This window comes from Diceros bicornis, chromosome 4 (assembly GCF_020826845.1).
Source record: "Diceros bicornis minor isolate mBicDic1 chromosome 4, mDicBic1.mat.cur, whole genome shotgun sequence".
Classification (NCBI taxonomy): domain Eukaryota; kingdom Metazoa; phylum Chordata; class Mammalia; order Perissodactyla; family Rhinocerotidae; genus Diceros; species Diceros bicornis.
Window position 1 is genome coordinate 37,428,097 of NC_080743.1, and position 17,135 is coordinate 37,445,231.

General features: G+C 33.3%; 1 protein-coding gene across 1 annotated transcript in view; it reads right to left on the reverse strand.

Moving 5' to 3' along the window:
• The window catches only part of COL11A1 (collagen type XI alpha 1 chain), a 206,523-nt gene that overhangs the window by 47,151 nt on the left and 142,237 nt on the right, over positions 1-17,135 (reverse strand). The window contains exons 42-46 of the mRNA XM_058538650.1: positions 9,717-9,824; positions 4,203-4,310; positions 3,214-3,267; positions 2,083-2,136; positions 1,460-1,567 (exon numbers count right to left, since the gene is read on the reverse strand). Coding sequence (XP_058394633.1) covers positions 1,460-1,567; positions 2,083-2,136; positions 3,214-3,267; positions 4,203-4,310; positions 9,717-9,824 — 432 coding nt within the window. The remainder of the gene's footprint in view (positions 1-1,459; positions 1,568-2,082; positions 2,137-3,213; positions 3,268-4,202; positions 4,311-9,716; positions 9,825-17,135) is intronic.

Sequence of the window (17,135 nt, forward strand, 5' to 3'; positions counted from 1 at the left end):
ATTTCTTACACTGCGGAAATGAAGACAATTTTTTAAAATATTTTATAAATATAAGCTACAAGGCATCTTCTTTAATCATGAGAACTAAATTCCTAAATTACAACCTTATAGAATTCAGAGTAATCAGTTAAATGAAAAAGCAGAAAATGAATGGTAACCTATCCATTGGCAATCTAACTTTTAATGCCTTGTTGTTTTCAAATATGTGTGCTTCTCACACACACTGATATGTAGTACTCAGGATTGTTTATTTATTATTGTCTAATGAGTATAAAAGAGTTACACACAAATATGAAAATGAAGTTTCTGCATTTTCCAAGTTTAAAAAGAATTATTTTGGCATTAAAATAAAAGCAGAAAATTATAGTATGCAGCAGACATCCATTGAGTTATAATAATTATAGTTATAATAATATAATTAGTTATATTGTTTACAATGTAATTTGTATACTCATGTACATAATAAGTTATTTAATATTAAAAAACCAATATTCTGTGAGTTTACTTATGAAAAATAAAGATAAAAATTAAATTTATATAAATTCAATTTCTATTTACTTTCTACAACTTCACAAATTTTTAAGCGCAGTGAACAAGATGATTTAACTTGACCATTTCTGAACTTGCTAATGTAGTATAACTAATATTCATTTGGTACTCAAATATCATGTAAAACAAAATTTTATAATCTTTCAGAAGATCAGTACGTAGTGATAGAATAAGCAAGTGGAAGAAGAAAGTCCGATGTTTCCGAAGCAGTGAACATCACACGGAAGTGTGGAAAAACAACTCAGAATGGAGATGTCTACTATGCAATACTTTGCCTAAGAGACCAGTCGTAAGACATATTTGAGTGAAACTTCTTAGCCTACATTTTATAATTTAATATTTCCTCTCTTGAATGTGCTTCGTAAAATACAAATTATAATTTTAAATAATAAGTTATTTTAAATGATCAATGTACTGTTAACTTGTTATTTTACCTATTATGGTTTAACATCTGTTGCTGGCAGTTTCTGTTAGTAGATGTGATTAGCAGTTTGCTATTTCTCAAAATGCTTTCAATTTTTGTTGGCTCTCTGAAGTACTAATTTTCCTGCTGTGAGACTTGTGAAAGAACCCTCTAACATCTTACTTTTAACTATCAGACTTAAATAAGGTTGTCGTTCATTTTTCAAACAAAATGAGAATGGAAAAAGGAGATGTGATATCTAAGGTGGGGCTAAAGAAACTCCAGAGACAGGAACCAAGGCTGATAGAGCTTCAGAAAATTAATAATAATTGATACAAAGCAATTGAAGTTCAGATGTACATTTAAGTAAAGCAATCATTATGGTTAAACATGGTACGCAGGTTCCCACATAGAAAAAAGGAAAGTCGCTTTGTTTTACATCCACCAGAAAACTTGTCTGAGAAGGAGGTGGAAATGACAGAGTACACAATGCAGAGAGCGTCTTACCTGAAGACCTATGGGACCGGGCGGTCCTGGGAAACCTCTTGCACCCTCATCACCTTTTTGTCCAAACATCCCCTGCTGACCTCTGGGACCTGGCTCACCATCACCTCCCTAGAGAAGAGCAATAAAAATGATCACAAAATGGAAAAATCATGATTCTGATACAAGTCATCATAAAATTATAGCCACGTCTAATTTAAGCTGGTCTATTCGCAAGTAACCAAGTAAAAAGTAGATTAAATTTTCATTATCTGCTGCAAATATTCCATTGTATGTTTGGCTTACATTCTTTTCTGGAGTATGGAGTTTCTGGAGTATAACTAATTTTGATTTTCTCATGTATACCAAGTGAAGTAAAAGCTGCCTAATAAGGGGGAAAATAATGTTCAGAATTTACTATAAATTAAGTACTTCTCAACTGGTTATTATCTATTTTTAAATAAAGTCATGTTTTTTGTTTATAAAGATCAGCTTGGTTAGCTATATTAGATAACTTAAATTTGATTCAATGTTAAGCATACAAACAAACTGATCACCACGTGAAATCGACTGGTTATGTGACAGCTCATAAATTTCATCAGGGAACTGTAAGGATTTAGATTTGCTGAACAAAGAGGAATACTTACAGCAATTCCAGGGGCACCAACTGGACCTTGAAGACCTGGCGGACCAGGAGGACCCTGCAGTGAGACAGAAATCAGCAATTAAGAAACTGAAGCCAGAAGAGCCTCAGCTATGTAGTGCGGAACATTTGGTTGATCAAAATCTATTAAGCATCTCTATATTTCTTTGGGAAAAACAGAAAGTTTTTTGCATTTAGTGCAGCCAACCATTCTTTATTTTACTCCTTGAGACTCAGACTTGCATATTTGCAATCAATTTCAAATTGGCAGTTATCAAAAGCACTCTCATCTGTAATGTGGTGGATATTTAAAAATGGATTTTTATGCTAATGGATTTCAAAGTTTCAGATTGAAAATTTTCAAAATACCAGATTTCTTTAATGAGATATGTATGAGTCGGAAATAACACATGAAAAATTCATCTATATGCCATCTTCTAAATGAATATTAGGATGCAAGGGATTCTATACAGTGTAGTGATATAAGAAAATTTAGAATTTTCTTCATATGTAAACACATGCAAACTCAGTGTTATATATTAAGTATACCAGAACTCTTTATTTTGAGCAATAGATTTCAATAGGTTCATGAATCTTACACGCATAAATATTTCCTCTCAACTGTCTTTTTTTTTTACATAAATAACTGATCAGACATTATAAAAGATCCAAACACTAAAGACAAAAGAGCCATTGGATTGTATTATTCTTTATCATAACCGCCACATGTTGGGAAGAGTGCTTAAAGCAAAGGTTCTGAAAGCAAGACCCTTTCAGGTTTCCAGTAGGTCAAAATTCTTTTCATAGAAACTCTAAGACATTCTTTGTCTTTAAACCATATGGAAATTTGAACTAATGATGCAAAATCGATGGAGGGTGGAATTGCTGGTGCCTTAGTCTCATTCTGAGGCTTCTAGGGTTGGAACTATTGCATATCTTAACACATAACTTTGAAAAAAGGTGTTATTAGAATTGACTGAATCCCAAACTGAATAGTTACCCCATTGGGGTAATATAGTCCTGATATGATAAACTTTGGAAAGGTAAGTAAGTAGTACTATGGAAAAATATCCATGGTTAACAGCAAAAGGAATTAAATGAATAATGCCCCCTTAATAAGAAGGAAGAAACTCACATTTTCTCCTTTGTCACCTTTGCTGCCTTTTTGTCCCGGTTCACCAATTTCACCCTGTATTAGAAAGATTTGCGTTAAAGTTTATCTCTGATATGCCATACCTGCCATTGCATTGTCATCACTATCATCTCATTATTAAACTTTAATGTAATTAGGTGCTGGTGTTTAATGTCACTGTTTAAATGGTAAAAACTGGCTTCCCTCTGCTTCTTGCTTTCTAGTATTGACTAATACCGTTTTCTAGTATTGACTAATACATAGACAAACAAAAGTCAACTGAACTCTGAGGAATATTACAGCTGGATTTTTAATTCACAAATCGATTTTGTCTGAAATATTACCACTATAAACTGATAATGGAAGTACATTGATTTATACCAAAATTACATATTAAACAAAAATTACTTTATTTTTTTTATAGTTTTCCAAATGCTAAAATGTTGCACATTGTCAGACTACTGGTTCACAAATTTTGTTATAGCATTTCACAATAATATTAGAGAATACATTAAAATCAAACGCTTAACACAGCTATACATTCAGAATCAAGAGTTTAGAACCCTTACTTACATGTTAGTAAAAGATAGAGAAGGATTATCAAACATGCATGAGCTATTCTTAAGTCTTACTCTGCAATATCCAAGACACGAGGGCTAAATATATACAGGTAATTAATTCAACTAATTTCACATTTATTTCAGAAACATGTTTATTTAAAAATAAATAAGCAATTCTGGCATCTGCTATTTTTTTCTCACTACCATTGTTCTTGCATTCCCTTTTCTTGTTTACATCCCACATCTTATTTCACGGGATAGATACTAATTCTCAACCTCTAAAATAAAATTTTCGAGTACAGGCAAGATGCATGAAACTTTGAAAGAGATATCTTTAAATTTGGCCTCTCATCTTAAAAGTGATTAAATCTAGGATTCTTGAGGAAAATTTATCTTTCACAGGATGCACTAATAGGAATAAAGAATACTAGCCTTGTCTCCATCTTCTCCAGGCGAGCCGGCAGGCCCAGCAGGCCCAGGGAGACCCACAGGGCCTTGTACTCCATCTCTCCCTGCGGGCCCTTGGGGACCTTTTTCTCCCTGTATGAAAAATCCAGCAGATCATCACTTGACTGTAAGAAACGTCAAATTCCCTGAGCCTTTCCTCTTCCTCAGCGGTGCTACTGAAACAGCCGTGCAGTGGTGATTAGGCCTAAAAAATCATAAAATGAATTTCCTCATATGCCCAACCTTACAGTATGCTTCATGTGTAACCTTGTTCTATTTTTAACAAATGTTTCATGTATTTTCCTAGATTGTGGTATTTTAATTCATTGCCACTTTTACCTACTCAAAATGACAAGGCTGTTAGCTTTTTTTGTTTATTTTTTGACGATGGCATTATTTTCCTGTTTTAAAATTTACCTATATTGTGTAATTAAAAAAAAATAGTGCCTTGATAATGAAGACTCTGTTTTCCATTAAAAAATCCTGTCAGAGTTTAAAGTAAATTATTTCCTATAAGTCAAGACTTCATCAGTTTGGCACAAGGTCTGTTCCTGATTGCACTCAGCGGTTCTCTCTCTCCTCCTGTTACACAAGCTGGGAATCCACAAGTCATTAGCTCCTACCTCTGCATTATCCTGCTCCCCACAATCCCTTCCCTCACCACCTTCTACCCCTTTACAATGAGTAAATTTTATCTCTTGAATATATTTACTTCACTTCATCTCCACCACTAACACCTTACTGCAAAATACTAACTGCCTTCCTCTGAACTGATTAAATAAACTTCTTCCTTTCTTACATCTACTCTTACTTCCAAAGTATTCCCCATGCTGTAACCAGAGGGACAATCAGATCATCTTACCAACCGTCTTCAGTCAATTTACTTGTTTGCCATTCCTAAAATAAAGATCGACCTGATAGTGTCCCTATCATTATCTGGCTCCTACTACCTGCCCAGCAGCATCTAGCCTCCTCTGGCCCTTACTCCTGCATTCCAACTCCGCAGACCTTCTTTCAGTAAAACCTGATTCCACGCCTCCCCTATCACGTGACCTGTGCACATGTTGTTCCTTTGGCCTGGAAGGCTCCCGGGAGGACCCTTCAACTAGTTAATTCCTCCTCATTTTTTACATTCCACCATCAATGTCCTGTCCAAGGACAGGCCCTAATTCCAGCTCAGGTCCTTCTGTTATAAGCTGACGTACAGCAGTGTATTTTCTTCATATCACTAACCAGAGTTTATAATTCTACATGCACCTGTTGATTCTTCATATTATTTAATTGCCCCATCCTCTGGTCTATGACCCCAAGTAGCCACCTAAGGAATATTTGTTGAGTTAATTACTTGATGACAACAAAAAATCTATAAAACAAAGTTAACTTGTTAGCTCTGATTTATACTTTCCTGGGTTCCGTAAGATCTTATTTTTCAAAACTATGCCATAATTATCATTTAAAATATACTCCTGATGTCACCTTGGAGACTTTTTATTTCCTTCATCAAATATTACTGTATCTCAAACCTACCTATAATCATAAAGTGTGCTGTGCTATTCACAGTGAACTTCACTATTTTAAACACATCAGCTGATTCAGATATTTCTCTTTAATTTAGATTTCCTTGCAAGCCTGAACTCCAAAAATCAATTATTTTATATAAGGGGATCTGTAAATAAGACAGATTAATTCTTATCTGCCTTCATTATAGCACACATAATCTCCAGCCAGGAATCACCCGTCATTTATTTCTTCTGATCCTGGTCTGTGTGGAGTCAGAAAAAATCTTTCAACTTATCTCCACCACTCTACATTTAGATTCTTCCTTTACAACTCTGCAAGATGACAAACTCTTCCTCCATTATGTATCTCTTGGCCCATAACCTATAGGACCGCCAGAAACATCATCCATCTCTCTCTCTTTAAGCATTCTTTATTTCATCATTTCTACTCTTTCATTAATATTAATAGCTTAATCTTACCTTAAAAAATTGAAACAATTATCTACTCATCCCCAAGTCCTATGTTTGACTTGACATGATCTTGTATTTAGCCTATATTTATATCCTCAACTTTTATTACAATTCACAGAGTCCATCCCTCCTTATTCAAAAGCCAATTTATGCATTTATTTTCTGGTTACTAATTCATCCTTTTTTATGACAACTCTGGTTCACACACTGATGATGATGACGATGATGATGATGATGATAATTATTCACTGAACAATTATCATGATTCTACAAAGTGATTTCAAGCTACAATTTTATCTAATCCTCACAAAATATTGGGGTTATATTCTTTTCAAAAATGAGGAAGCAGAGGTTTTGAGACGTTAAATACCTTAGCCAAAATCATGAACTAAATAAATGATAGAACTGAGCTCCCAAATCAGTTTTGATTGGTTCGAATCCAGCAGTCTTAGTCTCTTCTGACACCCTTAATTTCCTCACTTTTCACTGATTCTTTTCTTATTATTGGTTAAGTACATAAATATCTGTGCATTACAGTAACAATAATAAGAGGCAATGCATTCAATTCTGCTAGTACTTCCAGCCACAGCCCCACTCTTCCTTCAGCCCCATGGCTTACTCGTGGCATTCTACGTGTACTTTTCCACTCCCTTATCCTCCACCTTCTTTTTGAACCCCACTGCTATAATTACCCTCAAGTCATAAATGACCAGTTGGCCAAGTCTTGGTCTCTCTTTGTTTTTTCTCAGCTTTCACTATTCTTAATCTTTTACACCACGCAACAAAGGAGACTCTTTTCCCTCTTGGCCTACATGATGGTGTGCCCCTGGAGACATTGTCTATCGCTCATGGACTCTTCTACTCTACCTCTCCTTACTGGATCCTTAAAAAACTCCTACCATCATGATTCAACCTCAAGAGTGAATCCAAATCTCTATTCTCCTCTCTCAATATTGCTTCACATGGGAATTCAATAATATGCTTCCTAACATCACTCTTATTCTAAATAACTCCCCGATTTACAACCCTGACACTAATCATTCTCTCTGCAATTATATGCATATATGCTTGAAATTGTAAACAGCTTTTTTTCTCATATCTCCAACTACTATTGCCTAATCCATTTATGGTTAATACATTGCCTTCATTGTGTTTTGGACCTGGCATTTTTTTTTTTTCCATTTCTACAGTTGTCTCCCAAATGGATAAATTCTCAACATAGCTTCCTATCTTAATCTTTGAATCCAGTGCCTCCCTAATACAATGAATAGTTTTCTTCAAGAATCATTCTCCCCATCAAAATATTTCTACCAATGCAGTATGTTAGAAGAGGTTTTAGCTTTTTTCTCATTACCTGCCTTCCAGCACAGTCCCCACCAGAGTTTTTAATCTGATTGATTAATTTGGGGATACAGATTTGGCCACAGTTATTGCCATAAGTAAGTCATGTGGATATTCACGGCTCTTGTTTTCCCTTTTTCCCTTCCAAGGAAGTGTGTTAGTGGATAAGTGGACCAAAGACTTGCTTTCCACAGACCCTCATCTTGTCTTTCTCTTTCTTCATGCAAGACTTAACCTGCTGATAATTACACAGCATTTTTATAACATAAGTTGCTCAAAGGAATTAAGATCCACAATTTATATTTGGGTTTAAGAAGTAAAAGGTTGCATTTAACATCTTAGTCAACGTTTCCATCGTTTTTACTAAACCTCTGCATTGAGGTCTATGGGTACTTTTACCCAAACTTTTATACCCATTATATGCTACTATCCCTAAATAGACATCTTCTTCAAAAATACTACCTAGTACACTGTCTAGCGCATAGTTGTTCCAATAACTTTGTTGAATAAAAGAACAATAGAATGAACATCTTGGAATTTTTATTGGTGGTGGGAATAATTGAGAGAGAACAGATGGGCAGAGCATTCCTTTTTCCTTTCCTAGTCATAACATCATCAATCACTAATAAAACTCAGGCCCAAATCTTAGTTCTTACAAGGGCTTCTGTCAATAATTTCTCTTCTATCTCACCAAATTAATTTCTTATTATGATTTTCAGTACTTTTCCATATGCCTGTCTTTGTTTCAATATTTTACTTTTTCTTCATAAAGTCAAGGTATTTAACCACTTTAAAACCCAGCATTCAATATATTATCTTCACAGAATTCTTGACTTCTCTAGTATACTCTGAATTTGTATTAAAAAACAATGTATATCCTTTTTCTCTGAATGCATTCTTCATTGTGCTGGGCCAAGATATGGTTGCCCTGGATTTTTGAATGAACTTGTATTAAAGGGCCTGAAGCTATGTCTTTTCTAACCCCTCCCAGTGCACAGTATTCTATAAAAGTTTTTTGGACAAATATTTAGTTTCTGATGTTGGTTGAAAATTAATAGAACGTGTAAGAGGGAGGCAAAGAATAATTTTTTCATAGTTGTCTATCAATATCTCAGAAAATAATGTCTAAATTTTCAACAAATTTACTAATCTGGAAATATATTGCTTTAAAAAAATTCTCAGCAATTAGAAGTACTTTTTCTGTCACCCAAAAATTGTATCCATAGGTGGCATGGCCCCGTTCTAATATTCTAAATGCTTTTGAAATGTAACAGATTACAGAAAACAATCATTTCAATTTGGAAACACTTGAATAATATCACAAATAGTAATGAGAGAAAATGCATAGACAATAAAAGCAAATTTCTAAATCTGAATTAATCTGCTAAAACTAAAGTCTTAGTGATAAAAAAGTATTTTGAAAATTACAGGCTTAAACTAGATTATATATGTCAAGACTTACGCATATACAAAAGAATTAAACTCATATTTTTGTGTATTATGGTCAGCAATTTTTATCTACATTTACAGAATGAGTTTGTGTTTTAATCTTGGAGGATGAGAGAATGATTTTTTTTAGAAAATTAATATGATTAAATCAAAAGCAGGAAAAAAATAGGCAAGAAATCTTGATGAAGAAACATAAGCCAAATGAATAGAATATAGTCCATAATCATTTTGATATAAAATTTTAAAATCCAATAAATATAAGATAAAATAATTGGTCAGATGTTTCCCACCTCATTCACTGTAGATCAAAACTCAAATTACATGAGAAAGGCAGCCACTTTCTAGAGGTTTCTTTTACAGACTATGGAAATGATTGGAAATGAAGTTGTATTACAAGAGGAGTGAAAAGTGCACCCTTTTCTAATCTAAAGCAGCTAGGTATAGTTTTAATCAAAACTCCAATTTTATTTTTTAAAAGGAGCAAAATCAGAAGCCTTTTACATTAATAATACCCAACTCCCTCACAAGCATTAGAGCTTCATAAAGTGTGGGAAAATGTCATCTCATTTAATTGAATTTGAAATTTTCTCTATTATAAATATAAAACGAGTTGTGCTTATATGCCTGGCACATATGCAAAGAGAATGCAGTGGAGTATGAAGAGCTAATATCCTTGAATAAAAAGTAATAACTTGTGCAGGATGGCAGTATAATATATTTTCTCCTTGAAATTACTTACAGGAGCACCTTTCTCTCCAGCTGGACCAGGAGGACCCTGGGGTCCTGGACGCCCTGGCAAACCAATTGGGCCAGCTGTACCTGCTGATCCTCGTTCTCCTGGTGAGCCCTAGTACATGGGAAAGAAAGCAGTTTGTTATGAATGATGAAAAAAATGATACTGGCTTAAGAATCACTAATTTAATAGTGGAATCTTATAGTATAGTAAATAATGTAAAAGTCACTTTTAGACAATTTTAAGATCTCAAATAGGAACAGTTAGTACTCACTATTTGAAAGATTAATTTCTAGCCCCCAATATTAAGCATAGATATTGAAGTTAGGACATATTGATAAAATGAAAAAAAATTTTCAAAATTGTTTAATACTTTACGGATATCTTTTTTCACTTGTGTTCACAATTGTTCACAATCCTTTATAAAACATAAATCCAATAAATCATTTCCTATACAGTTTACTCCTGTATTATTATGGAAAGGCAGAATATATTTTCTAGACTAGTATTTCTCAAAGTGATTTCTGGGCTTCACATCAAACTTGATGAATAACAATTTCAAAGTCCTAAAAATGAGTTCAGAAATTGTCATTGCATTAGGTTACAAATATAATTTTTTACATAATAAAAACAATCACTATCCCAGAGTTTGGACTTTTTCCCAGAAAATAAGTCCTTAAATTTATCTTAGAGTCCTGTAGGGACCATTGGGTTTTATTATGAACACTGACAAGATAATTCACCTTTGATTAGGAATGTCCAATTGAGTTTCAAAGAAGATGCCATATATTTTCAACTAATTTGCTTTAAAAAATATCTAAGATGTGAAATCAAAAAAAAAGAACACCACCAGTATGGATACTGCCTTCATATTAATTACCTCTATCAATAATTTAAGAAAATAATATTTAAAGCAAGAATAAAAGAAATGCAAATATATGCATTTCTTTAGTTTGCATATATTTACTAAGTCATGTATAGCTCATACATGACTTAGTAACTTATTTACTACCTCCATTCTTGTTTAAGAAAAGAAAACAAGAATGTTGTCTTTGGATTAGATTCCTAGATAGTTGGTTAAATTATAATATATCATTTTCTTTCATGATTGAACTAAATGTGAAATATTAGGAAATATTATTATTAGTAGTTTTCCTTAATAATTAAGATGTTTAGATAATAACATCATTTCAAAACTCATAAAAGAAATGACTTTTAAAAGCTGGAAAATATAATACTTTAACACTTATTTTCTTATTACCTTCTTGTGTAATTGGAAATCATTTTTTTATACAAATATGAATTATTGACTTTGTTCTACTTTATATTTTTGTTAGCTACAGAACTAATTCCATATCAACATAAGAACAATAATAATAACGACAACAAGTTGTATTGACATAGTGCTTTACAATTTACAAATCAGTTTCACATTCATTTTGTCATTTTATTCTCACAAAAATGCCATGGAATTGATAGTGCAGTTGTAATATATCAGTTTTAAAAATGAGGAACCTGTGGCTCAAAGAGGTTAATTATCCTTTCCATGATCACATAGCTAGTCAAGAGAAACCCTGCCCCCGGACTCTTCCCTGTGCTTTCTCCACAAAGCCACCCATTGCTTCTCCCTAATAAAAACATCAGTGACGCGCAGGGGCTATTTAATTGAAATTTATTTAAATTTAGTACTTATTCAATTTTATTAAAATATTCAATGATTACAAGGGATCATAAGAATATTTACTACCTAATTTCTTGACATTATTTTTGTGGCTAAATTCATAAGGTACATAGAATACTTTGTGTTTAGCCAGTTATCTGAATCTTAAAGCAATTAAAATGAATGGAAAAGATATAGATATGAGGTTATGGGAGTAATTTAAGAGTAACACTAGAAAAAGTGATTTGTCTCTCATTTTTTCTGTTTTACGACTAACTGAACCACTGTTATGGTTTTTTTAATTATAGGGTATCTTAAATTTAGGAGATAGAAATAATTTAGAGAAACTTTACCAAAAATATGGTTAAAGAAATCATAAAATTTGAACTTGATATAAACAAAAAATGGCATTTTTGAGTATATATGTAAAAATAAACCCAGTAATTGTTCCTCATATTGCATAATAATAATAATAATAAAAAATTGTGTGAAAATTAAATTTTTACCAAATACATATTTCAAGTACTAAAGAACAAACAATTACAAAGGAAAATTGAAGTTAGTATTTTTTAGATAATAAACATCTACCCTCTGTCAAAATGTTCTTTTTAACTTGATAATATTAAAACATTTTCATGAAAAAGGGTCACCCACAGTGCTATAGCTGTTAAGCAGGTGGCAGACTGGATGAATGATTCAAGGCGCCAGTGCAGAAGAGAAAAATAAGAGTAGAGTCCTCTAACTATTTTACATTCAAGAAGTACAACCCCAAAAAGTGAAAGGAAAAATCTGTCTCTACTTATTAGAGTGAGGGAGGTCAGAAGGGAAGGGGGGAGGAGGAGAAGGAGGGAAAGGGGGAGGGATGGAGAAAGAGGGTTGGGGAGAAGAGAGCATGAGACAGAGAAAGAGAGAGAGAGAGAGAAATAAGGATGATGGTGAGGAGGAGAACAAGGACCTTGAAATTGAGAGGAATACAAAGGTGTTTCTTGGATTGCACAAAAGAGAGAAAGAAAAAGTTCAGTAAGGCAAGCACTATTTTTTTGGTAACAGAAAAATGTCAACAGAAGACAATATATAATATGATCAGGGTGATTCTGTTTTATTCAAGTTAACACTAACATCTCTAAAGATAAATTTCTACTTATCTGAAAAGCTGATTTACCGAGGATCAATGTGCATACAAGGTGACTGTATTACATTTTTGTTTTAATATTTTACCTGTAAAATATCAGAATAGGATTACTACCCATTAGGGTTATCAAATCTAAACTAAGCATTCAATTTAAGTGCTGAGATATTTTATTTGTAATTGACTATACAAAAAGAGATGCAGTTTTGATTTGTCAGGCCACGAAATCCTTCTCTTTAATCCTGTTTTAAATTTACACCCCAACTGTTTGAAGACTACCTGAGGAAGATACTATATTCCACTGTTAAAGTTGACAGCTACTAGACTGGAATGATAAAAGGGGAGATTCTCTAGAAAGCAGAAGTGTATTTTAAGAGAATTTATTATTTTTCAATAATTGAGCCTGCTAAACAATTATTGTGCTAAGTACTTTGCATATGTAATATAATTTAATTCCTCTACTATTTGCTTGTTTTTCAGGTAAAGGTCATAAGGTTCAGCGTCTAGCTGGTGTGCCCTGATTCACATAAGTTTTTTCCTACAATACTGAGTACTTCATAAATGGTGAAAAACAATTCCTTGATTGTTCGTACCGCTGTAATTCAAACATTGTGCTAAATTTTAATAAGTAGAAGAAATTTAGCCATATAAGACCACTTCTGCCAGAACAGACTCATATTGGTTAAACACTCTCTAAAATGAGAAAACAAATGAATTGATGGTAATGCTTATCTCCTTTGTCCAAATAGTCATTCTCTGTCATTCATGTAGTTCATTTGAACTTTGCTATACAATTCATTAGAATCTTTGCCCTTTGCCACTATTGTTTAAAAGTTTATTTTTTTAAATTTTTTTCCCTGAGGAAGATTCGCCCTGAGCTAACATCTGTGCCAATCTTCCTCTACTTTATATGTGGATTGCCGCCACAGCATGGCTGACAAGTGGTGTAGGTCCGCGCCTGGGCTGCCAAGGTGGAGTGCATGGAACTTGAACCACTCGGCCATGAGGCCGGCCCCTAAAAGTTTATTTTTAATTTTCAACAACAAAGAATTTTTTTCAGTTTTGAAAACTATTCAACACATGTGACACTAGCTATGGGATTTTTTCATTATGTTCCACCTCTGATTTTAAAAGATAAGTATTTCTTCCTTACACACAGAACTCCAAACTGTTTGAGTTAATGCATCTTTTTGAGAAAATATTTATCCTTTATCTTCCCAGAAAAATATTCATATACATACACTCAGAATTTTTTTTTACTTTATATTTTAGCATTGTAATGTGAAAATTATTTTCTCTTAAAATATTATCTCTCTCGTTGTCCCTCTAACACAATATACTCGTTTTTACCTCTAAATGTTTGGTTATACTTATCTTCTGTCTTGGAAAGTTTTTGGTTGTTTTCCTGTACTACTAAAATCCTAGCCATACGTTAGACCCAGGATAACAACCATCTTTTCCAAAAGTTGTATTATTCTGAGAATTTAAAGCATGAGACAGCCTTCTTAATATTCCTTACACAGTATACCATAGTACACTAGGTTTTCTACCATTATTTTCTGAAAGAATTAATGTAGCATTTGGCATACTGAATTTTCCCCTATAAATATCTCCATGATTTCTCCACTAATATTTCCAAAGCATAACATATTAACTGTCTGCATTAAATAATTATAAATAATAGTATTGAGTATAAGAACATAATAAAATTAGAGATACACACTGGTCTTTTTATAAAGTATGTGAACATGATGGATATGTTAAAAAGTTTAGGATCTAAATGTACCTATGTGTAGTCAATAGAAATTTCCCAAATTTGTAGGAGAAACAGCATCAATCGAACGTACCCTTTCCCTAGAAGATGTAGCATAAAAATTAAGAGAAATATATATTTCCTTAACTGGATACATTATGACTGACAAGTTACATGAAAATAACTCATGGCTTGTACTTAAAAAAAGAATGCTTGTTAATTTCATAGTGAAGTATGTTTAATATTGAAAATTAATCAAATACTTTCATGTATATCCAGTAGAGAAAGAACGCTGATTGAATCAATGACAGTGTGTATAGTTTGTAGATATTAAATACTATTTTTTATTACAAAGTTTAACTATTTTAATTACTCCCTTGGAGCATTCATAAGATTAAATTTCATATTGCCATCTTGCTTGTGGAATTTGCATTAAAATTAACAATAAAAACATATTACTTTAAAGTTAACATATTGCTCATGGTCTTGTCACAGCTCATTAACTTGGAAGCAGTGGATGAAAACAAGAAGAGACTTTTTCTATGTAAATTTGTGCTCTAAAGTGCAGCTGCAATTTCCTTTTCCATCAATTATTTCAAACTTTCTATAAGTCTAGATATTTTTTTTTTGTGAGGAGATCAGCCCTGAGCTAACATCCGCCAATCCTCCTCCTTTTTTGCTGAGGAAGACGGCCCTGGGCTAACATCGGTGCCTATCTTCCTCCACTTTATATGGGACGCCGCCACAGCATGGCTTACCAAGCAGTGCGTCGGTGCGCGCCCGGGATCCGAACCAGCGAACCCCGGGCCGCCGCAGCGGAGCGCGCGCACTTAACCACTTGCGCCACCGGGCCGGCCCCATCTAGATATTTTTAATAACAGCATGCTCTGCAATGATTTTATTTTATACACCTATAAATGAAAAGTGAAAATCTCTGATGATACCTACCGATTAAGCAAATGATATTACAAACTTGCAAATCTTATTTAAATATTCTCAGGCCATAAGACTTATGAATCCTTTAGCCCCAGATGAATCACTGGAGAAGTCCCGTTTTTTTAACAGATGAAAATTTAAACCCAATATATTAAATACAGAACCCATTTACACATTCAGCAAAAATATAGTGAGAATCTACTCTCCTGTGACACTGACTGAGAATACAAAATGTACTGTGGTAGGTATCAGCCCCTGAGAAATTCACACTGCAAATGCATTTTTTTCCATAAAGGGTGGACATTTATAGTGATAGAAATTATTGCATTGCTCTGTAATTGGCTATAGTAAAGAACAGAGGCCTTTACAATTGCCAGAAAAAGAAAAAATTACATCTAAAACAAATATGTTTGGGTTTAAACATAGGTTAAATGGATAATTATCAGCTCCACAAAGGTAGGATTTTTGCTTGTGTTTTCCATTGATCTCCGGCACTTCGAGTAATTACTGGCACATAGCAGACCCTAAGTAAATGTGTCAATTTCATGTGTGACTTTTTCCTTCCCAGCACTGGACCCACTAGCTTTGCCATCTTGAGCAAACTGATTAACCTCTCTATGGCTCATTTTCTTGCCAATAAAATGGGGACAGAAATAGTTTGTCATCGGTTTTTTTGATGTTTAACGCGGCGATACATCTGAAGATCTTGAATCGTGTCTTAAAGTAAGAATGCAACAGATGTTAGAGAACTGTTCATGAAGAGCTATATATTCAAAAATAAATATGCAATTTCAAATCATTGTAGAAGGGAAATTTTATAGAAAAGAATACTAAGGTCCAGAAGGTTATACAGTACAACTAAGGTCATACTGCTAAAAGAAAGGTAAAAGAGTTTTTCTACATAACAGTATCTTTAATCCTAATTTCAATTGTTTTTATATTCATCCTTCTACAGCAATGATGAATATTTTACACATTGAAAGTGCTTAACTGGAATGAACTCACAGAAAAACTATAGAAATATCATTTTCCCAATTTGTGATTTAAATAGCAATGAACATGTGGCAAATTAAAAGTTTTCCAAAGGCAATGGTATGTGTTGAATTACATGAATTACAATGACCATACTATCATAAAGTATTCTGTTGTTTTAATACTAAACATTAACCACTACAGGTCACTTGTTTTCAACAGAAGAGTAGACATTTACCTGCTTTTAAAAGGGAGGAATTTACGTTTCTCTATTTAGTTACCTTTAACTTTGTGTTAGCTTTATCCTCTTCTGCAGCCCCTTCCCCTAAACCTCACAATGGTAATGAAACAAGAAGCAATAGCATCAGTTTATGTTGGAGCACTGAGAATAGTGGTTATTTTTCTGACTCTTCACACACAGGAGAACACTCAGATAAATATTTTCTTAGTTATTTTCACTGGGTGTTTCATATTCTAAGGAGCATTTGTAAAGTAAATGAAAGTGGTAAACAGAGAAATCATCTCATCAGCATTCAGTTAAAACGCAGCTCACTACAGAGAATAGAAGCATAAACACAAAAAGTTCTTATGAACCAGAACTACACAAGTTGAAGGCAAAAAAAAAAGTCTACCCACTTCTTTTTAAGGCCAACTTGACTTTCACAGAAAAACTAGTATGAGGTAATTTCCACTCTCCAGATTATACATATTTTAGGTCACATAAGCTAAAAATTCAGCTAAAATGTGAAGCATTACCAGAATTTAAAGCATAAATTCTGAATGATTAAGTCAAAGTCCTTCGATATCTAAATTTTTGGTCATTGAGCCCCACCACCATCTCTTTACTTTGCTCATCCTTGGTTGGATATTATAATAGCCCACTGGGAGCTACCTGGGTTCCAATAGAGATAATGTGTTTTATCTTAAAAAGTACAGTATATGACCCAATTAATTACTTGGTGTAATCCCTTTAAA